At 46.0% G+C, this 27,069-nt stretch overlaps 1 protein-coding gene across 1 annotated transcript in view; it reads right to left on the bottom strand.

Annotated features, from left to right (window-relative positions):
• Positions 1-209: 209 nt before the first annotated feature.
• The window catches only part of LOC146198555 (adipokinetic hormone/corazonin-related peptide receptor variant I-like), a 240,497-nt gene continuing 213,637 nt past the window's right edge, over positions 210-27,069 (bottom strand). The window contains exons 2-5 of the mRNA XM_084591931.1: positions 24,893-25,097; positions 5,621-5,941; positions 1,712-1,771; positions 210-337 (exon numbers count right to left, since the gene is read on the bottom strand). Of these exons, the coding sequence (XP_084448057.1) occupies positions 210-337; positions 1,712-1,771; positions 5,621-5,941; positions 24,893-25,097 (714 nt within the window). The remainder of the gene's footprint in view (positions 338-1,711; positions 1,772-5,620; positions 5,942-24,892; positions 25,098-27,069) is intronic.

A 27,069-nucleotide genomic window follows, 5' to 3' on the forward strand; every position in this document is an offset into this window, starting at 1 on the left:
CACAGTAGTCTGACGCCGTAATGGAGGGATCCGGAGTAATTTCGACCCCCCGGGGACCTTCTACTTTCATTGACATTGCACAGCACATGGTTGATGTTAGTGCCCGTTAAAGATCTTCACAGAACTTGCAAAACTCTAAAGAACTGCAATACAATCAGTGTTCGCGAAAACTATTCCAATAATGCGTTGATATTAAGCAATGTTCTCGCTCACAAGGCGTGACCCCGTGGAGAGGGCTCATCGGACACCCTCACTCTATGGCGCGTGACCAGGATCAACAGTGCTAATTGTCCCTTACTCCGAGGTCCAGACATTGTCACTTCCTCTGGACCTGCTCCTGCAATATGAGCCTTGAGACAGTATAATACAGCTCTCCACACCATTCCCAGATGCACGAGGGATGCACGGTGCCCAGAGGTGGCGCCATGTGAAGGTTGGATATCGTTTCGGAATAAGGCGCTCAAACTAATAATAGAGTGAAGGTATATGCCCCGTTGAGACTGCTGGAAGCAGCACACAAAGCATATGGGCTCATTTGCAACATGAAGACATGTTGAGAGAGAAGTACACATTGACTGGTGGCTCTGTCACTTGCGGTATCGTCTTTGGAAGGTCAACAATTCTGCGTAGCTAAATAAGCATCCTCCCTTCTGTATATATGTTCAGGCCTCTTTAAACACTAAGAGCCTGCAATTATTATTATTATTATTATTATTTATTATTATTTATTATTATTTATTCGATTACAAAAAATAAATGTGCAGTATCTGTCTCACCATTTATGTGGACATCTGACCCGCGATGTGAGCGAAGCAAGGAAGTTGTGAATTGAACCTAGAAGTGAGAAAAAAGTTCCCTTGAGGAAGGCTGCGGAGCAATTTCCACCAACTAAGAATCTTTAACGTGCACTGACGTTGCACAAGACATGGACACCTCTATATCCCATCTAGATCGAAACGCAGCCGCCGGTGGTCGGGCTCGAACGTGAGAAATTCATGGGTTCGATCTACTCCACTCCGACGGGCTTTCTTGTACAGTTCGGCAGAACTACGACGCGGGGAACTGGGAGTCGATTAGACCTCGTGAACTGGTGCGCTTGGCCTAAATATTCATCAGGGGATGAAGTTTTCGACTCAGCACATGAAAGTTCTCATCGACAAAAATGGATCGTTTCAAATACGTTCATTATAATACAGCCCGCAGATTGCACATAAACTGTAGCTCGAGGCTTTGGCAGTTGTACTAACACCAATTTGACCGATAATCCTTTTTGTCGTTTATGGCAACCGAAGACGTTTCAGGAAGGATTGCCTTGAACAATTACACAACGCAACCACAAGCAGCACGCACACACTCTTCAAAGGCTACATGGGTCTCTGCGGACAACATTCTGTCCAGCTTGAAAAGTACGATCGTGGCAGGGAGCGCTGTTCTGTAGTACCGTCACAGCACTCTTCGTGTGGCTTCTGGCGGAGTAGCTCCTAGACTTCCAGAGAACGGAGCAGTCACCGGTGTTTTCGGCAGTAGACGTATAAGCACCACAGAGAGATGGTGGACGGGAACAGCAATGGATCTGGCGATCCTGTGGTTGCGCGCTACCGTTCTGAGGGACACACAGGACACAGCGTTTCTTGACATCCATTGTAGGGTCAGCTATTGTCTTTCTTAACGCGGGTTCGTGGCAAGTAGGGCGGGGCGGTGGCACCTGTACTTGCGTCTTGGCGTAGTGTGGACAGCACCCTCTCTGCACCTTTCTCAGCCAGTAGCACGCCTGCAAGAAGTTGGGAGAAATGCTAAATTTAAACTCAAGCTTCGCCCCGAGGATACTAGGTCAGCTTTCACTTTATACAGAAGCGAGGTTGAAAAGATTCCCACAAGCGCTATCAATAATTACGCTGTTACGTCCAGTCACGCACAATCTACTTTTTGCTGTAGCGGATCGGTCTCGGTGTTCTTATAATTTGCTATAACAAATGGACCAGCGTGATGAAAGCGATGAAGGAAAGACATGTGAGACAAAATTGTGCTTTGGGTCTCAATCCTGCCTCGAAGGGAGGTGAAGTGATTGGAACATTGGGCACTTGTTACCCTTCCTAATTTATTGCAATACTCACAAATGTAATGAGTGCGCTACGTTTTATAACTTCGATATTTGCAATTTCCTGATTTCCGGACTTGTGAGGTGCTTCCAACAATTCTTTGCAATGAATTTCGACATGCTTTGAACGCCTCACTTTGTAAATATATTTGCACAAACAAGCGTTCATGCACATATGTGTCAATTTGGCCGATATATTTCAGTTAGGCCTAGCAATGCTGGTATATAATTTTTTCAGGTGATTAACCAACCTACTCGCGGAACAAACATTTTAGATTTAGCTTTCTGCAATGCGCCTGAAACGATTAACGAAGTCAGACACCTTGACGGTTTTAGTGATCATAAGCTCATTAATCTACTTTTTGTCCTATTACCATTTCAAGGTCTTGCATCCAGGAAACTTCGCTATTACAATAGAGCCAACTATGACAATATAAGTATTGCACTTAACGATTTTTTTAATCAAATGTTCTTGCCCTCATTTTCGAAGAGGTCTGTCGAACCTAACTGCGTGCTTTATAAGAATATGATGTTTAATCTAGTTTACATATATGTTCTCTTGGTTTCTATCTCAAACGATAAAACTCATCTATGGAGTAATAGATATCGCCATCGTAATCAAAACAAACAAAAAAAACAAGCCTCTGTACAGAAAGGCCAGGTTGGTATTTACATTGGAGGCTTAACAAAATAAAACGATTGTATGAAATCTTACAGTCATCAAAAATGTTTGTCATAACCTACCCGCCTTCCTAAAATCTAACTCCAAAACGTTTTGGCGTGTGTACATCTCCTGACAGTACTACCAACCAGTTTCCATTCTGCAATGATGATCACGTACTGCTTTCGGAGAGTGACTGTCCCCAAGCATTTAAGAGATATTTTGCATCAGTGTTCATAAAGAAAGATTATTCCAACATACCCATGGTTCCTGATCATGATTATAAATATATGGACTCTATAACTATTACTTCGGAAGGAATCGCTCGTCTCAATGCAAATCTTAGGTTTCTTCAACTGCTGATGCTGCTTACCTTAATTCTAAAATATTGGAAAGCACTCTATCGATCTCCAGAGAAATTATTTGCCTCATCTATCAGCAATCTTTATCATCTGGTTCGCTTCCTGCCGATTAGAAAATTGATAGATCCTCCCACTGCTCAAAAGTGGAAACATACATTCACCAAAAAACTGCCGGGCCGTTTCGCTAACTTGAATTTGCTGTAAATTACTCGAGCACATTCTTGATTCCCACGTTCACTGCCACCTAAAACTAAATTCTTTCTTTTTTTGTCTAATCAGCACGGCTTCAATATTTGTTCTTGTAAAACCCAACTGTTAGAATTTACGACGAACTTGCATTTCAACATGAACGCCAACCTACAAACTGACTGTGCCTTTTTAGATAACGCTGAAGCCTTCGATTGCGTTACACATTCGTGATTGTGATCAAAATTGTCTGCTCTGTGCATGGATTATTTAACCCTGTTATGGCTTCGTAACTTACTTTTATTTCGCCAGTGGTTCACTACTGTAGCAATTCCACCTCCCCACTCTGTTATTTAGCATCAGGCGTACCTCAAGGAAGTGTTCTTGGCTCATTATTGTTTCTAATATACATTAATGACTTCCCAACGACATATCTTCTTCCATATGAGTATTTGCCGACGCCTGCATTATTTACCGCTACATTAATTCCATACATGATCACCTCGCTCTCCAAACTGACCTGAACATGATTTCAAATTGGTGTAATAAATGACAAGCGATACTCCACTCAACTAAATGCAAAATTATCTCTTTCACCCTCAAGCATACTAATTCTAATTTCTCGTGCACCATTGACACTACTGTATATAGTCTCGGGCATTTGGGTATTCATTCCACGCATAATCTCTCATGGGCCACTCACACTCAATCCATTTGTACCAAAGCTTCAAAATCACTTGGTTACCAAAGCCGGAGATTGCAAAACACCCCTAATAACGTGATAAAAGTGGCTTACTTAGCAATTGTGCGTCCACAACTTGCATTTGCTTCACCTACGTGGTCCCATATCAAAAGTACCTAATCAACATGCTTGAATCTGAGACAAATAGAGCTGCTCGTTTTATCACACAGATGTTCAGGTCCATTTCAGCATAAGCGACATCAACCTTGATATCTACCTCTAACCATTAGATATTCGCCGCTTCATCGCTATTTTATGCTTACTTCATAAATATTGTCACAATACTAGGCCACCTGTCTTGCCCCTCGAAAAACCCTCACGCTTTTCATGCCGCCTATAACGAGTATAGCATTAAACGAATCTACGGAACAACCCAAGCCTTTAGTTCCTCTGCCCTTCCACGTGCCATTGTTCTTTGGAATCATCTTCCCGACAGTATCGCTTCCATCACCAATCATCAGCCATTCCCAGCTGCACAAATATTTTCTTTAATGACATTGCGTCTTTTTATGGCTTATACAATCCCCCCTCCCCCTCTTCGCCCCCCCCCCCCCCCCCATAAGTTCTTTTTCTCCTCGTTACTAATGTATTTTGGTCTGGTTACTTGTGTGGTCTCAACAATTCGCATTTTTTATGGATACTGCTTTTTCCTTAGTTGTGTATTAGGCACATGCGATGCATTCTTGGCACTCTTCATTTACCTTATACTAAACTGTTGCTCGCTGCGAGGTATGTCTTGTCGTTATACTTCCTCTGTATAACTAGAATTGCTTTTACTCTTTGCCTTGTACTGCGCGTTGTACTTAACTAATTGTTCCTCTTGTACTTACTCCGTTATTTTGCCCCCCCCCCCCTTACTCAACGCCCTTTTGGGCCCTGTAAGGTATAATAAATAAATAAATTTCAAGAAGAGACTTATTTTTAAAGAAAAAAGCCTTTGTTGTACGAAAGTTGGTTGGTTTGGTTGGTTTGTGGGGTTTGACGTCCCAAAGCGACTCAGGCTATGATAGACGCCGTAGTGGAGGACTCCGGAAATTTCGACCACCTGGGGTTCTTTAACGTGCACTGACATCGCACAGCACACGGGCGTCTTGCTTTTCGCCTCCATCGAAAAGCGGCCGCCGAGGCCGGGATTCGATCCCGCATCCTTGGGAACAGTAGTCGAACGCCGTAACCACTGCGCCACCCCAGCGGGGCGTTGTACGAAAGTGAATGAAAAAGACGAAATTTGATGTCATCAACAGAGCTTATTGAAAAAAGAGTGATTCGAGCGCTATGTCTCGTTGGTAACGGCGAGGTCACAAAAAGGAGTAGCAGGCTGACATTGGAGGTTGGGTTATTCTGACATGGCGCCTCGTTGTAAATATCTGATTCTAGTCAGGATTCTCCAAAGCGACCCTCGTGTCGTGCAATTCTTTCTTTTATAGCTAAAGACACTGTTTCAAATTATTTAACATTAATTATACATCAATGCCGTCTAGCCTCTCGAAAAACTCAAAAGAGATTTTTGATATTCCACTTTCCTTCGAATGGACTAGGACCCACTGCAAAAAGTGACTGCTGCTTCCTACTCGCCTGTCCCAAGATGCGCTTGAAGCTTTTGGTGTAGCTGCCATAGACAAGCGGATTGACGCACGAGTTGGACACAGCGAACATGAAGAGCGAAGACTGCAGGTAGCTGTTGACGCCCTCTGCGCCACTGGGGTCGATTTGGTACCACAGCACCATGGTCACGTACGGCGTCCAGCACAGGAAGAAAGCCAGCACGATGACGATGGTCAGCCGCAGGGTCCGGTTACGGGCACGCAGCATGTGGCGCATGTCAGAGCGCCGCAGCCGCAAGCGTCCAGGCGGGCATTCGCTGCCTCTTTGAGCCCCGCTGCTGTCCTCATCTGCACAGAAACACGGTTTTAATACTCGGTATTTATGTTTTGCTTCAGGATGTAGGCTCAGCACGCGCCAAACAGCATGTGGTGGAAATTATCAGGACCTCACATGTAACAGGAGCTCACAGGAGCTTCGTAGGCCGTGTTGCTTTCGGAAATTGAACCCCTTAACAAAACCGAACCAGCGTTATTTATTTGCGCAGTTCTGACGACAGCGCAGTGCGTAGACCCTTATGAGCGAGAAAAATAAAAATGAATGGTACTGTCATAAAAATGACAGCAAAGTATCGTCACAGTAAAGCTACTTTGACAAAGATGAAAGCATTAGTTGTTAACGATGGTTCTGAGCCCGGAAGCAATAATGTGAGCCATTGGCCTCATTGTACCCAAATATCTGCAATACTCTCGACTACTTTCGATCACATATATGCATGTCAAACTTGCTGCGCGTATGCTCTGGCACTGACCGCTGCTCCCATTGATGTAGGCTGTCGAAGACGTCATGCTGGTGGGGGCAAAAAGAAGCCAGTGATTACCCTCGTTGGACTAGTGGGCCAGCGCCAACCCCGATGATTGCCTTAGAATAACGACACTTTCGATACATCTGGCGAGTTTTTCAGGTGTTCATTCATACTCTGCAAAAACACTGAGTGTATATTGTATTACAAACTCAAGCAATCGCACCTTGTGTGGTACATGCTGCTTACTGCTGCAGGGGCATGGCTATAGTCAGCGTCAAAGTATTCTCTCTCTGATGCGAAAGCCACTACCTGGTTGCAAGACTCAGTTTTGTCCAACAACGTACCTTATTTTGAGCGCATGTTTTAGAATGCGTATCTCTAGCACATCTGGCAACTTTTACCATTACAATGCCAGAGAAACACCGTAAGCATGAATAAAATCATTAACGGGTATTTCTTGTCATAAAGAATTTCTATAATTGGCGATAACTACATCTGTGACAGACTGAGGACACTACGGAGAAAATAATCAGTCAGGTGGTAAGACGCACCGTCATACGGCCAAATTATTCTGTGGAATTGGGCTGTTTAGAATGCTCTACCCATGTAGCCTTTCTTTCCTTGCAAATAAATGCTCTCACTGATTGGAGCGGCGGCAATGACTGCCTGTTTGTTTTGCCACCTGTTGTTGCTGTAGCGACACCGACGGCAGGTCAATGATAAACAAAGAGGATTGCATCATTACGAAATACACCTGCTTTTTGAAATCCACAGATATATTGAAAATTAACTTCACCGTATCGCTATCAGTTGGTCGGTTCTCAGACGATTTCTCAAGGTTCAGGAAGTAAGGTAGAAGTGATAGAAGTCTCGCGTGGTTTTGCGTTTGCTGCACTGCGCTAGCACCTGATAGTTTCCGTTATACAACACTATTATACAACGAAGGTAATTCTAATACATTTAATTATGTAGCAAATGTAATTTTGCCTGCACTTGGACAGGTTTCGGGCCATGTTTTAGAACTAGCGCCTATTGCTGAGAACGGCTAGCACCAAATGGACGAATATGGTGGGTGGAGCAGTTTCAACGGAACATTCATACGCGTTCCTTACCGCTACAGACACAGCATCAGCTGGTATATAAACATTGAGAATAAAGATTTTTTTACTGCTTATGTTTTCTTACATGGGCTAAAAGCAGGCATCTTCAGGAACGTTGTGCTTGCTCTCATATCATCACTTTTCGTTCAGTGCATGCAAACGAAGACGTCACGATAACTCTTGCTTAGTGCCGTTATCTGGCTGCCAGAAAGAGAACTATTTTTTTTCAGCACAATGATGGTCGTCGTTTGGTCTACGAGCATCACAATCATCATTAAGATGTTCAAAAAATCATGGAAGGGTAATGAGATCCACGCGGCACACGCACGAGAGCCTTACATTTTCACAGCATTATGCATATTTATGTTATTGCTTAACGAAAGAAATTACAGAGGTATTATTTCTCGTTTCTGATTTTTTTATTTATTTCTTCTGAGGTAGCAGATTTCTTTCGCGCATTTTAGACCAAATGGGATGCCCTGTAACCCTCTACATTTCTTACAGGTGAAGGCTTTGATTTCAATGGGCGTATCATAGCGCCGTGTTCCAAAAGGTGGACACTTCCACACCACCTTCCGGAGGATTGGTTGGTTGGTTGGTTTGTGGGGTGTCATGCCTCAAAGCAACTCAGGCTATGAGAGACGCCGTAGTGGAGGACTCCAGAAATTTCAACCACCTGGGGTTCTTTAACGTGCACTGACATCGCACAGCACACGGGCGCCTTGCTTTTCGCCGCCATCGAAAAGTGGCCGCCGATGCCAGGATTCAATCCCGCGTCCTTGGGAACAGTAGTCGAGCGCCGTAACCACTGCGCCACCCCGGCGGCGTGCTAGTGACTTCTTCAGGCGGCGAGGCTTAAGACAAATGTAAGAAGAATTTCTTGTGGTAGAGTCCCTTATCACTGTTCCATATAAAGGCAAATGAGCAAGCTGGCAGCTCCTACCATCGCTACCACGCCATATGAACATGTAACTTCACACAGCTGCCCACCAATCACACGTCCTGCGACTTCCAAAACCGGAAGAGAAAGGAGCACCTGCGCGCCATTGCACCTCCGACCTTTCATTGCCCCTCACCTGACAGCTACCGCCTGCCAAATGCATACTCCCAATTTTCAATGGCTGTGAGTATTCTAAAAAAAGGGTGCAAGTATATCGGTGTTTTATAGCGAAAGCTACATTAGCCAATAACTTGCGATTTCGCTGTGGCGCGCTCCAAGGAGTCACAGAGCCGTTCTCTAGAAACAGCCGCAGCTGACGGACGCTGCGTGCTCACCGCGTCATCTAGCAATCAACAAGGAACCAGAAGAAGATGTCTCGTCTTTGATGCAACAGCAATATAGCTAGACAGCCAGACTAACCTGGACTTTCAAACAAGATTAGGATCGCATAGTCGAGCTTAGCCACTGCTAATGTTATGCCGGGCCTGTCTCCTCATCGGAAAAGAAACATCATCGGCAGTCAAACCTCCATCCCTCGGATCCCCAGGCGAGCGCTTTAACCAGTTGCGCCACGTCCGGGGTCGGGAGTAGCGCATCTTAACTTTCTTTCTCTAGCGTGAGGATGATAGTAGGGATGATGACAATCTAATCAGCGGCGCATTTCGGGCGAGCATTTACTCAGCATTGGACAGTACTAGATTGCACTCGATTGGAAACGTAGGGAACGTTTCGAGAAAGAGGACGCTCGCGTAAGGAAACTGATGCAGCTGGAGATATCAGCACATAGAATGAGCGTGGAAAGGATTAAAGCTTGCAATGCCATTCAGTGTAACGGTTCAATACCGCGAGATGGTCCGCCACCGTTCCTCATTGCTGAGGATGTGGCCGAGTATTTGGCAGACTTCGAGAATGTCTGCAGAAGTAAACGTTTCGAGCGAGATAGTTGGGCGCAGATGTTGGTAGCTCTTCTCTCCGCTGAAGCGTCGGAAGAAATCAAGCGATTGGTTGGCGACCGCTTGAAAAATTACGATGAACTAAAAGAGTCATTGCTGATACGATATCAGATAACGCCTCAGGATCTTCGGAAGAGATATGAGAGCGAGAAACATTGTAACGAGGCATACTTTGATTTGGCCTATCAGTTGAAAGCCGCTGTAAGCGAATGGCTAGACAGTGCGGAAGTTCCGGAGCAAATCGAACTTGCACCGGAGTGTGAGAAACAGCTTGGGGAAGCGGCCGAGCAAGGTGACCGCAGTAGCGAGCCGACCGAGCCTCGAACAGAAGAGTATCCTGTTACTTTGGTCGAGCCACTAGCTGAGACGGTTAGCACATGCTTAATCGGCGAGAAGTCCGAAGTGACGCCGTTAAGCGAGGTGAAGTGCATGCCGACCCAAGTAGCTGTAGGAGATACAGTTCCATCAAATGAGAGTGGGGAACTGGTAATAACTGAACCGCCTCTCAATGCAGAAGCTTGTGTAGAGCGTGGCGGAGAAGGAAACCAGCTAGGAAATGACAGAATTTCGGTTTCCGAAATCAACTTCGTCGTAGAGCAGGGCACGCAGAAAAACGAAGTGCCGATCAGGGAAACTGCGCAGCCCGCGAGTTGTGATCAGCCAGGGCAGACCGACGAGGAGTGCGCGTCCGCTGTAGAGAGCGAGACTTGCGAAGGCGACAGCGAGCGACCAGAGCAGAGTCAGAATCGTTCGTGCCCTGATACCACGCTAGGTTGTATTCGCGAAAGCAACCCCAGTGCGAACGCGGACGTAGCACACATGACCCTCACGCTATCCGAAGCGCCCCAGCTGTCGAATGAGCTTGATCGTGCGCCGGTTAGCGCTGAGCAATGCGGCTCATCGGAGGGCCCGTGTAACGTGAGTGGCGAGCTGCCAGAGGAAATGCCTAGCTTGAGGGCTGGCGTGAGCAGTTGTCGTTCGGACTTGACGGAAAGTGAGTCATGCGCTGCTGGCCGCGATGCAGACGCAGCGCCGCACTTTGACCACTTCGACGACAACCATGTCCTACTAGCTCCGGTTACCGCTAGAACGTTGACCGCTAGCTTGCCAGAGCTCGCGCCGAAAGAAAGTAGGACTAGAGTATTCAAGTCCGGCCACCGAAAAACGCGGAAAGGCAGGCGCGAGAAAGAATGCTGCCATCGTAAGGAGAGCAAACTCAAACGATTGCAGAAAGAAAGCAGAAGGCTAGTATTCCAGTGCTGCCGACGAAAAACGCGGAAAGGCAGGCGCGAGGAAGAATGCTACCATCGTAAGGAGAGCAAACTCCAAAGACTGCAAAAAGAAAGCAGAAAGCATGTGTTCCAGTACTGCCGCAGAAAAAAGCGGAAAGGCAGGCGCGAGAAAGAATGGAACAAGTGTAAGCTATCGCGAAAGAGAAAGCGACTATCCCAAAGGCACAAATGCGCCCGTGCCCAGAAAATGCGTGACTGGTGCGCAACCCGTAAGGAGAGGGATAGATTGTTTAGGAAAATGAGCGACTCATGCTCATGCGTTTCTTTGCACAGAAACAGGAAGGTAAGGTTGCTCCGTGAAACGGACAACCGAAGCTTTAGTGAAAAAGGTGATCTCAACGGTAACGCCGATGGCTTAAGTCGAAGCCCATAACGTGAGAAGCCTTTATTCACTAGTTGGTGTTTTTCTTCCTGACATAGGATTTTGAACAGATTGCATTGCATTATTTTTGTTTGGGAATGCTGTTTTGAAAATGCGATTTTCAAATTTGTGGACGCGTTCCAAGTGCTGCTGAGCTGCCCCTTTAATGTAGATGGGGGCATAAGAGGGAAATAGTCTGGCAAAACTTAGTGAAGTTTGTGCCGTGCTTGCTGGCTGACCGGTTGAGTTTTTAGCGTGGTTGTGATGCTGTAGGTTGTCAGAAATCTCTCCTGAAGACAAGTTGCAGAGTGCCTTGGAAACCGGACTTGCCAAGGACTTCTTCAGGCTGTTTGAGCTCAAGAGAAGCTGAGTTGAACGATCCCGGCTAGCAGCAACATCCCGATCCCTCCGGACAGCGGATGCAGTCCCCTGCCCTTCGGGATCTCCCTCCCCCGGCGGGGCAGTCTGTTACGTTTCTCCACCGAGAAGTGGGACAGCTGACGCGGCCACCGCATAGCAACAGGCAGAACCGCGAGCGGATCGGCCATTTCGACGCCGTTCATCGGCCGCGCAACGCTTCCTCCCGCCGACAAGTCTCAGCGTGTTCCTGCCACGCGCCAAATGTGTGTGCGTGCGTGTGTGTGCCAAAGCTGGCCAAGCCTGGAGATCGAGGGAAAGTGCGTCGCCCTCTCCTGTCTGCAGGAGGTGGAGGAGATGAGGTCGGAACACCTGCGATTGAGTCATTCGTCGTGAACCAACATGTTTGGCTCTCCCTTTCCTGTGAGGGTTTACCCTTTCCCTGTGAACGGGAAAACCTATAAAAAGCAGCGGCCGACTCCGCTGGGACAGAGACTACTTTGACGCGCCGTTGGCACGACGCTAGACACCAGCTGTGTGAGAGTGTCTGTAATCTCTCCGGGTCAGCTTCACTGCCCGTTTCTTCCTGATGTTACAGTAAAGGTTGTTTCGTTAAAAGACGCCTCGTCTTTGCTGGCACCTTTGATGCCGTCCGCCGTCCACGGAGCCGCCAGGCCAACGCTACCGAGGGGCCGCGCGCCGCAGCGGTACGCTACCCCGGCACTCGCGACCCAAACCTAACAACTGGCGTCAGCGGTGGGTTGAGCACGCGACCCCAAACCTAACAGCGGCTACAAAATATGCTGTTTTTGCCGTACAGTATATCTTAGCTACGCTCTAATAAAACTGTCAATTGAGGCGACACTCATGTCACTATAGGCATGTCCGAGATGAGAGAGCTAAAAAAATAGCATACAGCGAATGCCACTGTCATAATATGTACCTATTCATACTCCGAATCTCGTGATGGCCTCAGTTAAGTCCCCAGGCTACTTGATTTGTCTTCGTCTTGAGTATTTCTAAACGGCCCCCCGCCCGTCCGGTTTTTCCAATCTTAACGGAGCGCAATGCTGGCCGCAGAGCGCTGTCGAGAAGATTAAAAACAGTGTAGGCGGCAGGGACTCTAGCCGTGCTTACAGGAATTCGACAACTAGCGCATCACATTGCATCCCACCCGGTTCCTAGCGCATCGCGTTCATGTAAAGATGGGCAAGGCGCCAAGAAAGCGCATCGCTCAATGCACCAGGCAGGGCAGGATTGAGAGAGGTAAGCCGACTTTCTCCGTGCATGTAAACCCCGTCGCATCGCCTTAAAAATGGCAAGATGGCGGCGTCCGGCGAAGCGGCGGTCGTTCGCCTGACCACCAATTCGTCGTTGTCGCTCCACTGTGTCTCGCGTTCGCTGCAAACGAATGATGAACGAAGCTTTTAATTTATCTGAAGATGCCCGCACCACACACTTCTGGCGATAAAACGCCTCAAATATTAAGATAGGTTCTGGAATAGGACAGCTGTTAGGCTTAGCGAGCAAGCGTTTTTTTGGGCACCATGACCAGAATGCGCGTGATATTCAAATAGCTTCGGGTTATTTCACTTGATAAGCTGTTTTTAATATTTATTACAGCTTTCCTCTTGCTCTAGTATGAATAAAGTAAATATGAAATCAAGTTTAGAAAACTTACAACTTGACGCCATTGTTGCTTGCAATATGCGACACCGCGTGCCGCCAACAAAACGCTAGAGATGGTGCGCTACATGTAAACGCTGTCGCGTCGCATTACTGTGAGGCGCAACGAAATTCTCTGCTATGTGATGCGCTACTCTCACATCCATGAAGACACGGCTTCTGGAGGAAGACGGGCGCTCGGTAATAGGGCCTGCGTGTTGCAATTTCTGACGGATTGTTCGCGAACAGTTTAGGGCTCTCTTTGGAAGACGAGTGCACTTTACCGGTTGGAAACTATCATGTGTAAGGTTACCACCGTATACTGCCAGCTATAGCAACCCGTGCGAGTTGCGGTGGCAAGGGAAGCATTTATTCCTAGTATTACAAAGGATGGGAACACACTCCTAGAGCTCGTATGGGAAACTTAGTTGCTTTTTTTTTTACACCTCGCCGATCGCAGGCTTAACTAAGACACTCCGCGTATTCTTCGCCGCCACCGGGAAACTAGCTTGGGCAGCCGAAGGAAGTGTGGTCACCAGGTCCTCGATGTTGCCAATTCCTCTACCTGTCGCTATACTTAATGACCGCCTCGAAGTGTTAGTGGACGGTGTTTGTGGTATAAGCTTAGATTTTAAGAACCGCCTCAGCCGCAAAATTATGTTTGGCTGGGATAGAACTGTCATATTTCGGGGCGTGGTGGGAGAATCGTTGGTTCCTCTTGGTATTTGTTGTATAAATGTACCAATCGCTGGACACGTGTTCAGAACTGAATTTATGGTGCTCGTTGTTCGCACATTATCCTTGTAGTTGACTTTTTGCAACAGTGTGGCGCAACACTCGACTTCAGCAGTGCCGGGATATCAATTAGGCCTAGCCTTCGATCGGCCCTCATAGAAGAATCGCCGCGGGCGGCCCAAGCGTTGTCTGTCTTCGAAGATATCGTCGTTCCGGCGATGTCCTCCATCTTCCTCTCAGTCGTGCCCTCGAGAGCGATTCCCAATGCCTTCGCCGCTCTGGTGGAACTCGCTTCCATTGCCGGCGCGAAAAAGAATATTTTGGTGCCTCGCAGCGTTGTTCGAATAAACGAGGGCTGTGCCACGCTTTGAAATGTCAACCTTTCTAACGAACCTGCCGTATTGCTGCGTGGTTTGATACTGGCCTGCTTTGAAGAAGAAACCTTTCTATGCACATCGTCGCGTTCAGTGACGGTGTTGCTCCTTCAACTAGACGTCCTGATCTTACCAATTCCCAGTTCCAGTCTATGATAAACGAATCACTACCCACCAACGACCACTGAATAGTAATGGAAGTTCTTATGTAATATGTGGACGTGTTCGACTTTGCTTGAGATCAGCCACCACGATTCCACCTTCCCGCACCAATCACATCATCGACACTGGGCCTGCACACCCAATAGGACAGACGCCATACCGTACTTCATCTCCAGAATGTAAGATAATGGGCGATAAGGCCCGTGATATGATGCAAAGAGGAGTTATTCAGGAATCATCTAGCCAGTTGGCCACCCCTGTGATTCTCGTGAAAGAGAAATATGGGCCATGACGATTCTGTGTCGAGTATTGCCGCCTCAACACTGTCACAAAGAAGGATGTTTAACCGCTCCCGCGCGTTGATGATGCCATTAACTGCCTCCATTCAGCTTTCTACCTTTCCTCTGTTGATTTATGGTCGGGATACTGGCATATCCATATGCATCCGAAAGACAAAACGAAGACTGCTTTCTTGACCCCAGATGAGTTGTATGAATTTATTGTGATCCCTTTCGGCCTATGCAATGCTCCGGCTACCTTTGAAAGATTTAAGGACAGTCTTTTGCGTGGAGTGAAGTGATAACTTTGTGTGTGTTACCTAGGTGCTGTGGTGATTTCCGGGAGAACCTTCGAAGAGCATAGCAGCCGCTTAGCTGTTGTCCTTAACTGCATGGAGAAAGGCGGCCTTGTGCTTAACTCTGAGAAGTGCCACTTCGGTGAACGCAAGATCGTTGTGCTTTGGAATCTGGTTGACAAAGACGGGGTTAGGCCCGACCCACCGAGATTGAAGCTGTAAGCTGCGTCAAAGAGCCTAAGTCAGTGAAAATCTTAAGGGCTTCCTGGGACTTTGCTCTGGCTTTCGGCGCTCCATTCTCAAGTTTGCTGAAGTAACCTTCCCGTTCACATGCCTCTTGCCAAAAGATAATCCTTTCAAATGTACTCCTGAATGGGATTCTACTTTTCGCCAGCTCAAGTTTATTCTTACCTCGTGGCCCGTACTGCGTCATTTCAGCCCCACAGCTCCCTCTGAATTCCACACTGACACAAGCAGCATCGGCGTGGGTGCTGTGCTTATACAACGGCATGACGAAAATCAATACGTTGTTGCTTACGCAAGTCGAACCCTTAGCAAGTCGGAATGCAAATATAACTTGACGGAGCAAAAGTGCCTTGCACCGTTTTTGGCGTACAGCGGTTTTACTCGTACCTTTATGGACGTGCCTTTACAGTCATCATCGATCATCATTCGCTTTGCTGGCTGGTGAAGAATTAGCGTTTAGGTTTTATAGATATCACAGGGAGCTCATCGAGAGTATTGAATTTCTTTCAGCGCGTTTCTCTATAGAATATTTGCTTGATGTAAGAGGAAAAGTTGTACCGCGATATGCGGGATATTGTCTTCCCAGAACCCTTTTACAGGGCCATATACAGTGGAGGCCTTAGCACAGATGTATTACAGTAAAGTAAAGGCAAGCTCTATCAGGAGCTAAGACATTTTTTTTTAAACTTACAGACTGGAACATTTGTTTTGTTTGTTTTTTTAACATGGGGAGCACATTGTTTAATCTGTAAGCAGCCGGTAAAGATAAATGATGTTTTTTTTTACATTGTTGGGAAGGGGTATATTCCTGGGATGTATTACAACAGATCATAAAGAAGGATTTTCTACTAGACTCGCGCGGCATTCGATATTTAGGTATAGAGGATGAGGATGGGGTTCCATTTGACGTAATTATGCTTATGGGTCTCCACTGTATATGGCGCTCCAGAATGGTAGGCTAACGATGTGACAAGGATGCCAGACCTGCTCGAATTTATTTTCGAGAGAGTACGGAATAGTTTATTACCGTCCACAAAGTGGCAGCAGAACCTCCCGAACGGCTCTCATGGGTAGAGCCTTTGTTGTCCCTGCGGGAGTTTTGATGTGACGAGGCCAGTCTAACGCAGGCTGATCACGACATTCATTCATGTATATTGACTTGCGTATCTTTTTTTTATGTTTTGATCGGAGTTTCGTGTTATGTCGTATGCCAACGCCAGGCAATAAAGAAAAAAAAAAACATCCGGGGCGTGGCGCAGTCGGTAAAGCGCTGGGCTGAGGATCCAAGGGATGGATTCCCGGGGAAGACAAGGTTTTAAATTTATTTTTAACTCTCGCTCTCGAAAGCGCGACACCTCTGCTGACAACCTTCTGACGACAACGATAAGGCATTAAAGGCTTTCGCCGTAAAATATTCCCTGCGGTGCGCCATATGAGTGGCAGCTGTAAACACCTATTTCTCTGGTCCCCCTCAAATGTTTCATTTTTTAGCCTTTTGCTAAATTTAGCTTGGACATCCTGTATATTCTAGGTATCTGTAGTTCAGAGCACTCTGTGTTTTTTTTCGGCTCTAGGGTAATGCCTTTCAGAGGGTCCGTTTCTGGTTTTGGATTTTAGATAGTAGGTAGGCCATTCAGGAAATTACTTTAGGGATGGTGATGACAAACATTTATTTATTGCTTTGTACAAGGAGTTGTTTGCACCGAGGCCCTATTGGCGCATGCCCTCACAAATCTAGGTGAAGCGCCTATTCCGGAGCCCCAATGGCGTCTAACGCCGCTCGCACCCTGGCGACCAAGGTCCTCTGGGACTGTAGGTCACGGCAGCTGATCAGCGCCGCCTCCCAGGCCTCCCTAGAAGAGCGGGTTAGGCAGGATTGAGAATGGTGAGGATTGGATAGAGACGCCCAGACCATGTGGAAAACGTCCGACAAGGTCGCTCTAGAGAGGCTGCAGCCCCAATCAAAGACTGTATTTAAGTGCTTCAAGACTTCTGGGCACAGAATTGTATTTGTAAACATTTTGAGAAGGAGCCTTTCGTCCGCTCAGCGGCAGTGGCTGTACTCCTAATATGTAATAATTTCTTTGAATGTGATAAGGCATTGGTTCGGCTCAGAGTATACTTCCCGAGCACGTTTGAGTGCCCAGGGAGAAAGCGCGCGGGCTGCCTGATCGGCTTACTAATTTTTCCTGATCTCCGGGAGCCCGGATTAGAGGACAATTTAGAGGGTCAATGGACCGACAGAAATTCTGCAGGATGCGCTTGGCAAGACGAGGTATCCAAAACAGCTAAGAATTTCTACAGGCCCCCTTGGAGTCGGTAATGACATGTTTCACTTGGATGAGGGCACCACTTCCTTTGACAACAAAGTGCGTTCCGGCACGCTTGCAGCACATACACATCGTACTCTGACCTCCAGGTTTTCGACAAAAAGTCGGGCTCAAAACGTATTTTAGAAGCGTCGTCTGTTTTTGTTGAGCTCGGTTCTCTCTTGATATAGCCCGGCGCCTCAGCTGCAGCAGTTCGTGGTCCTTTAGTGTCGAAGAAAAGCGAAATCTTTTTTCTTGCAGGATGTTTAGCCCTCATTGCTGCTAGACACGAAGCAAGTTATCTCCGTCTCACAAACGCAGAATGCGCCATGATCAAAAAAAGCTACTCAGCGTAGATGTCAGCCAGGGGAACAGTGTAGAGTGTGCGAAAACTCACGGACACCCACTACAGAATACGAAGAACTGACTCGGGTTCCTTGCGGCAATCCGGGACTCGCAGCGGCCGTGTGTTCCTGTGTAAGCTCTCGCAGGGAAAGAGTTGCGTGACTGTTTTCTGCACGCCGATCGCCAAGCGTTCCAGTTTTATGTGGCACAGCCGACATCACAAATACAGCGCAGCTTCTTCCCATGTACATATCGCCGTGAGGCACCACCTGAATTTACTGCGTACGAGCTTTACTGCGTACTGAGGCACCACGTGAATTTACTGCGTACGAGTATCTGGCGTCATCTGCTTGACCTCTGGTACTGCCGCTCTCCCTGCCGGCGAATACAAGATGGTTTCGGTGGCTTTACACGCCATGCTGATTCTTGAATTAGTATTGCGGGTACTTTGGAGATTTAGCGGAGGCGAGGATCATACCGAAGCACGCCGTAATAGCGGACGCCTTACACCTAGGCTGTTGAAAAAATCGCTGACTCTTGTGAGGCGAACGTTCAGCAGAATGCTTTTCTGCGAAAGAATACTTCACTTTTTCATTACCGGCTATATATTTAAGGAAGAAAAACAAGCAAGCTACCGAACTGAACCTCACTGGCAGTGCCGCAATTGTGGCTCCTAGCATATAATGGGCAGGGTTCCCGCAAAGCTTGGAGCGTAATGGCGGATATTGGCGCAACTCTGCTCCCTGCGTAAAAGTGTACCGGAACAGCACAGGATGGGTGGATCGGTCGGGGATAGTGACAGTTGTCACCATGCTCAACCTTTATTTATATGTTATTTAGGCCTCTTCAAATTTAACAACTTCATTTTTTGAAGCGGAATGTTTTAAATACACTTCTTTAATATCTTATTTGGCCCCCTTGCGACGCCAGCCTGATATTTAGCCACGAATATTTCAAACGGCCTTTCCTAAACTCTACCGTAAATTATTTCAAATTTCCTTTTTTTATTTCTAAGCGAGAGGGCATCGGCGAGAGTGACTGTGTCAGCATCAACATCTGGACGGATATTGCTACACTCCGTTCGACGGTGTAGCACTTGCTCTCCAAGACGGGACGGCCACTTCACAAACCTCATTTGTTCTAACACCATGATCAAAATTTTATGACATTCCTGACCCCAAGGCAGAAATATTCAAAAATAATACTGTTGTGCATCCTCACAGAGAAACTGACCAACATGCGCGGACGAGCTATACGGATTGAGACGTCGCCTAAGCAATAATGAAAGGGCCACTGTAACCCTCAAAAAAAATTTTTAAGTTACTGCAGAACTACCTCCACATTCTAAAAATTGGAGGGATAAGGACGGTGATTGCGCGGAGACCTGAAAAACAACAACGTCACTCCCCCCCCCCCCCCTTATATGTATATATATATATATATATATATATATATATATATATATATATATATATATATATATATATATATATATATATATATATATATATATATATATATGGTTCAGGTAGAACGATAGGAAGAAGATGGTTTGCACGGTATAAAAAAGAAGAACCGAACAAGGGTAAATAGGGTACACCTCAGGTCGCAGATGAGCCAACATTTCGACAAGTGGACTTGTCTTCGTCTGGGCATGCCCAGACGAAGACAAGTCCACTTGTCGAAACGTTGGCTCATTATGCGACCTGAGGTGTACCCTATTTACCCTTGTTCAGTTCTTCTTTTTTATATATATATGGTGTCACACAACTTTCCCGATTATCTATTTTATTCCAACAGTTTCGAACCGTGAACCGTCCTTCTTCAAGGTAGAATTGAGAATTCTACCTTGAAGAAGGACGGTTCACCGTCTGAAACTGTTGGAATAAAATAGATAATCGGTTGTGTGACATCCTGTTTGAATTTAACTCTGGCCCATTAGTAACAAGCAAACCATATATATATATATAATATATATATATATATATATATATATATATATATATATATATATATATATATATATATATATATATATAGATATATATATATATATATATATATATATATATATATATATATATATATATATATATATATATTGTTGCATGGCGAAAAGCAAGAAGACGGCATAACATGGCGGCAGGGTGAAATATGATTTAATGGCTGGCCAAGCGCGGGGGCTCCTCTTGCGCCCCTGCCGACCTTCGGAAAACTTGTCGGGGCCACTGAGCGATCGTCCCGATCTGTTCAATGAAGTCGGTGGTGACGTGACATTGAGGACGTTCAAGAAAAGATATAAGAGAATGATATGCTTGCCACCATGATGGCGATACGACGATGATGCTTCGGTGATGCGCGTCCGCTAGAGCTCTTCAGCCATTCGCTACCAAAGCATCCATGGGACCAATGGCTCGAGTTTGCGTCGGGCGGTTGAACGGGGATTGCATGTACATGTCCTTCGGTTTATTTGGGTACTTCGGCTCCTTCCGGTGTTTACTCTGGTCTCAGCTCTGGTTGGTTCGTCTGTGCTCCTTGTCTTCAGATCCGGGCTGGGGGTGTGCTGCGGTACTTATGGCTGGTCTGGTCTGGGCAGGAAGGGCTGGAGCGAAGCTGCGCGGTGATATTTTCGGGCTCTCTGCCGATGGTCACGGCTTACAGATAGCGTCAACAGTCCTAGGTGAGGATGGGGATGACGCACCACACACCTCCACCAATCCGTTACGTGGCGACAAGCAAGAAGACGGCACAACGTGTCGAGAGGGTGAAATATTGTTCAAGGGCTGGTCTAGCGCGAAGGCTGCTCTCCCGCCACTGCCGATCTTCTTCACCGGAACAATGTGAAAGCAAGAAACGAACACTTAATGGTAATATTAAATAAAGCCGCATAAACCTTGGTAACTTTCCTTATATTGCATTCTTCGTTACTACAGCTTTCGAAGGATCATGCAAGCCTAAATCTGAGGGGCCTACATGGACCATTGAATTTTCATATGCCCATTTCTATGTGAACTTAAACCGCATCACCTTAAACCATGTGCAGTAATATATGCCGGACGCTAACGGAAAGTAGACTAAGCGTAATAACAATTTTAAAACGTTATCGTTGCAAATTTTGCGCAGTGAGCGGTAAGTGGAAGCGAGAGCTGTCTCGTTCAATCATTAAAAACGCTTTGCGACTTAGGCTGACAGATTTACTAATAACCACAGTTATGGTTGTGTTTAACTAATGTTAGCTCACATCGACGAGGAGCTGTAATTTCTAATTTAGCCCAGGTTTCATTTTTTATGACACTCTCGATTTTGAAGGTCTAATGAGGCCTTCAGTCGCGCTGCAACCACCTATGATTGCTCAAAGCTGGAAGAAATCGGTTTAGAGCCTTCTTACGGTATCTTTTGTAATACAATTGTTTGACGAACTGTTTATATTTATCTCTAGCAAATATTTCAAGCACTGCATGCCATGCGATGGAAATTATTCTTGACCGAGCAATGTGTACTGAACCTGTCTGACTACATAGCTACACCGATTAGACGCATTTAATTGATGTATGCACGTTTAATCACAGAAGTATTCCTTGAGCGTTTCGCGTACTAAAATAAAGGTTACCGTATTTATAGGTTTTAAAACCTTGACATATGTTATGTTTTCACATTAGCTGCAATATCTACAATTTTAAAGCTGCGTTCCACCTCCACAATAATCGCTTAACTTTATCGCAACGAGATACTAAATGTTTATGGGCGGGTAACCTGCTTGCAGAGCGCTAACAGCGATTTCTACGAAGTCAGCTGTCAAGATAACGCTATAATAAAGTTCTATATTATCCTCGCTATTCATCTTCTGACTGAGCAGGTAAAGTGCCTCTTATGACAATGTATGGTGCGACCACAAAGTGAGGACAGGTACCAGGTAGTGCGAGATGTGTTAATAGCATTCTTTCGAGCCTGTAAATGTAGCTCTGCCAAGGTGCTGAACCTCCCGTATCATGAACTGATTATCCTCTTGTCTGATACTGTGCCTCCTATATTTAAAGAATCAATTATCCATTTGTCTGTATTGCAAATATCCCGACTCGTGCTAACTCGACGCAACAACTTGTCGATCTTTAGGTGACTCTGGTTGTAGTGATGTTAACAGCGGTACAGGCATTACGTCACTCCACTTACCGTCTCGTCGTATCTGGCACCAACTAGTTAATAAAAAAGCACAAAACCTGCCCGCAAAGTTCTTTTCACTTCCTCAAGACATCCGAGATGGCAAGTGCCCGGTCTCATTTACGGTGCTTGATGATGCTTCGTTAACGACATCATGACGGGCAGCAACGCAGCGGCGATTTGCGCCCATGGGAACGTTAGCTTGGGTTTCGCGTCTACTGCCGGCCACGGCAATGCCTATGTATGCCTGGCCACAGCCCTAACTTCCGCGAATCTGCAAAACTTCGAGGAATACAAAGAATGGGGATAAAATGACAACGTAGAATGTAACAAATATGGCCCAGAGGTCTCCAATGGCACGGTCTTACACAAGATGGAGATAGTTCCGCTTCTGGACGTCTACCTTGTTCCGGAGTACCGACCCTCACCCCACGACAATTAAAGTCCTGGCGCACTAATCAGAAATAACTCAGCCAAGGCGATAGTTAACTCGCAAGTCTCATCTGACGCACAGATTGATTCCTGCGCTACTGAGTGCGCTGCCAGCCTCGAGAGCGTTACCACACGTAATCGAAAACAGTAAAGCTCTGATGCTGCATTGCAAAATTCTCCATCTTCCGCATTTTGTCTTTTCAAGAATCCTTTTTCACGTTATAGTATTCGTACCTAGCTTGTCTTATGAAAGTGAATTTAGGGTAATCCTCGAAGCTATAGAAAAAATTAACACAAGGAAGCAGTTTATAGTTACGAGGCCGCCACACCGTAGCTCTACGGCTTCAGAGAGACGACATGGCTGGCTCATCACGTCCAGTTTGAAGAATGTGCCATGCTCTATAGATTAAATTTCAAGTGAAAGAGGGGTGCTTAGATGGATATTTACAAGGAATTAACAACTGACAGTGATGTATTTTTATGCCCGCTACATAGGGGGACGTTTATTCCTCCTTCTTAAGAAAGCGTAAGTAATACACATTGGCTGTCTGTGGAGTACCGGAAGAATAACATCACGATGAAATAGTTTAAATTTCTAACAAACGCTACCCTTGTTTCACACCCCACTTTTATCCAAAAGAAAAAAGAATGCTGCATGTGGTTCGGCAACCGAGTGTTAACCTCTAACCCATTCAATGCTGTTGCAGTAGAAGGCTCTCCATTCTTAAGAAAAGAGAATGATCGAATAACTTATAATTACTTTTGCTTATACAGTTACTAATTACTTGATATCACTTATAGTGAATTATATTAGCAGACAATTTCGTTGCCTCGACTGAAATAATGCTTGAAAAATTAAAAAAATTAAGGTCAGTAAAATGCCCGAAGCTACGATAAATGCTGCTGTAGCTCTAAAATTTCACGAATCATGTCTCGCCGTAAGGAAGAAGTGCAACTTCGTAGGATGGCAGTTGGTATGCGCAATGTTGATATGGCAATGTGCTATGCGCATAGCACATTGGTTGTAGATGGCACTAACCACAATATTGAGATTGGTCTTAGTGCATAGCATAGCACAGCACAGCACACCATACCACAGCACAGCACACCACACCACAGCGCACCACAGCACACCACATCACACCACATCACACCGCACCACCCCCCATCACACCCCACCACACCACCCCACACCACACCACAGTACACCACAACACAACACAACACAACACACCTCACTACTACACAACACGCCAAACCACACCACACCACAGCTTTTCTTCAAACAAGACAGCGTGCTAGCGTCTCTCGCAGGACTTCCTTGTCGCCTCGAAGCGATTGCCTGCAATTCTGCGGATTTCGGTTGGCAGTTGGAGACCGTAACTGCCTTCCTGAGCGGCCGCATAATAATGGCGTTGTTGGCAGAGTTGCTCAGTCTTCTACTGTGGCGCGTACCTCGCAGAGGTCGTTTCCCGCAAAACGCTTCCTACCTCTTCTTTCATCAGGTTCCATTTCTCGCCGAAAGCCGCTGTGACGGTGACGCCATTCAAATGCAGAACGATGCAATGCGTACGCGGCCACGAAGAGGCGTTGGCCAGACGAGAAGAAAGGCATTCGAATGCTCGCCGAGCGTCTACGCAACACTCTGCTAAAAAGAGAGAGGCCATATATGCCATAGACGCAACACCTTCACGGAATCAATAACAAGATATGCTCACATACGTTTCGAGCTTCTACCACCCTGACCGCCGGCGACGGCCGGTCTTCTACATACGCGAAAGCGTGGCACTATGACGACATCTTTGGGAAGGGCTCGGATGCCTGAGAGAGTGAAGTGGTTTATTTAGGTTGGTTGCCCGGATGTTGGCCCTCGCTTTTATTTCGACGTCAGCACAAGGTCGCCGTCAATAGACGCTAAAAGCATTTCTTGCTTAAAAATAGCTCAGTTTTCATATGAAGGAAAGGTCTCTAATAACTCCGAAAACAGGATTATCATTTTTATGACTGAATTATAAATTAGTGGGGGAGTAAAATACTATATCGCGAAAGGTATTTTCGTTTTTTTTTTTTTCTTTTTTTTTTTTTTTCTTTTTTTTTTTTTTTTACGGCGGACTAATTCTCAAAATTCCCAGTGCGGACAGTCTAGGCACACATGTTGCTTACGTTTTCAGGATTAAGATGTCGTTCATTTGCAAGTGAGAAAAGGCAGATAATTCTTTTTTATATTAAAAATGTGCCTGTGGAAGAACAGTAATATTGCAGGAGACCGATTTCGGATTCTATCGCGAGAACGTTTTTTGTTCGCATTATTTAAATGGGTCACGCTTTCAACCGCGAAGGTCACGAATGACTCGAAACAAAGGATTCTGCCAGACACTGAATGAAGATATGTGAGCGCTACACGAAGAAAGCATGAATAATAGGGCACCCGTTGGCCTATATGCTTTCCTTATATCAAGTGATTCAGCAACCGCGAGGCAAGTAAACACGTACCTTGCCCCTCCTCGGACTGGCGCTGGATCTCCCAGAAGATGCGAGTGTAGCAGAGTATGATGGCAGCCAAAGGCACGCCGTACAGCACCAGCAAGCAGAGCAGGTTGTACACCTTCTCGTGCGTCGGCGAAGGGAACGAAGCAAACGTCACGCACTGGTAGAAGCCCTGCCTCTCTGGGTGCTCCATCACGTGGAAGATGAACGCCTGCGAGTGAAGAGGCGGCCCTTGCGTAAGCGCTGAATTGCTCCTATCAACCTCATGTGAGTGTTACAACAGAGTAGTGAATACGAATAAGCCTCCATTGCTGCCTCTACATGTGTGCGTGTTCGTGTGCATGTGCGTATTCGTGTGTGTGTGCGCGCGCGCGTATGTGTGTGTCAAAGCGCTATATGCAACACCTCCTTCACCCCTTACAGATAGCCACGGTTTAGCATGCGTGCTTATATGTGCATGCTTAAGGACATAACCACATTTTTAAAATTTTACAAAATAGAATAATCTACGAGGGCAAATTTAGAAAAGATACGCATGCAAATACAAATGCTAATTGCAGTGAACATAAATTATTAATGCATTAAAGATAATTACTCAGTACATGAGAAACATTTTTCCCTGCTTGTATCCGCCCCGCTGCATATTCCATTCAACAAATGGCTTTTGAATACTGCACATTGCGCGTTAATAATAACCGCTGAAGGTCTACCTTTGAACATGCTATAGGTTGGCATTATACAGATTTTCGCATTTCCTCCTCACAACTCAGCAGTGTGGCCTGCTGGTTTATTTCCACGAAACACGCACGACATTTGAGATTATATTGCCGGTGCTATCAACTACCCAGTATTTTTTGATTAGGTGCAATCATACCCCTGACCTATCTGCTGCTGCTTTTTCTAGGGCATCCTGGCCGCCACCGCCATCTTTTAGTGGAGAACGTAATACAAAAGATAGTCATATTTTGAACGATGTCAGAACAGATTTAGTCACGAGATTTTTTTTTTTCATGGCGCCGTTCATGTGTGCACGTATACAATTTAGGTCATTATTGCATCGCTCCTCTTCACAACATATTGTTTTCTAGGGTAAAATTATTGAAAAAATTGGGAGTTTTACCTAGGTCCTGCAGGCCACAATAAGTTTGAAATACGCACAACAGCTATAAAATCAAAAGAAAATCATCGTCGTGTACTAATTGTCATCGCATTGCCTTCTCGGCAGCGTTAAGCGGGCAAAAACTTTGAAGCTAAATTAGCATGCAAACCACTGCAGCAAGAAAAACGTCCGAGCACCATGGACGTCAGTGGAGCACCGAACCGAACGGTTAGTACGGCCGGTCCAGTTCAAGCTGAGAGAGGAAGACGTTAGATGCGACCAAAGCGCAAAACAGGGCTGTATCAGCTTATCACCCTTGAAGGCAAATACACGTCACTGTCCCCATCGGCGGCAAATCCCTAGCTCTAACGGCAGTTTCATGTACTGAAGAGATTGTAATTGTAGGGCTTGTAACATTGTGCAAATGGTCCGCATGTGTCTGCCTGACTTGCACCAGCGTGCAGCTACGGAGGTTTCGAGATAGTGGATATCTGCCTGAGATCCTCTCCTCCCTTCTCACGAATGAGAAGTGACGACTGCTTTATACATGAGAATCCCCAAAGATCTTTCTTTGTCAAAGCAATCTTCGATTGATGCACGAGACCAGCGCTATTTGCTGCTTTAAGGCGAAAATTATGTGAGTCGTTATAGCGATGTAAAAAAAAAACTAATATTTTGTTCGCATAATACAATGAATTCTCGTTCTTATATAACGCGAAAACTTTGGGGGATGCTTTCTAAAAGGCGATGAGGTTGTCGGCGAAGAGTCAAGAGCCTTAATTTGAAGATGGTAGATGCCAGGGAACATGGCCAGGGATTGATTGGTCGGCGGATCTGCCACGTGCATGCGAAGATGGCAAGCCTACCTTTGGCCCTTGATATCGATACGAACCTGCCACTCCTAAGCCACTTGAGCACGTTCTCATGTCTTTGTTGAACCAGAACTTGGTATATATGTCGAGAGATCTTTGAAATAATGTTGTATGTTACGACTGTATGCTAATACATATGTGTGAGATAGGAGGAAATTAAGGAATTAAAGATTAAGCTAGCGGCGAAGAGAATGTCCATGAACAAGGATCCA

Source organism: Amblyomma maculatum, chromosome 2, assembly GCF_055883805.1.
Source record: "Amblyomma maculatum isolate TAMU_Amacu chromosome 2, ASM5588380v1, whole genome shotgun sequence".
Taxonomy (NCBI): domain Eukaryota; kingdom Metazoa; phylum Arthropoda; class Arachnida; order Ixodida; family Ixodidae; genus Amblyomma; species Amblyomma maculatum.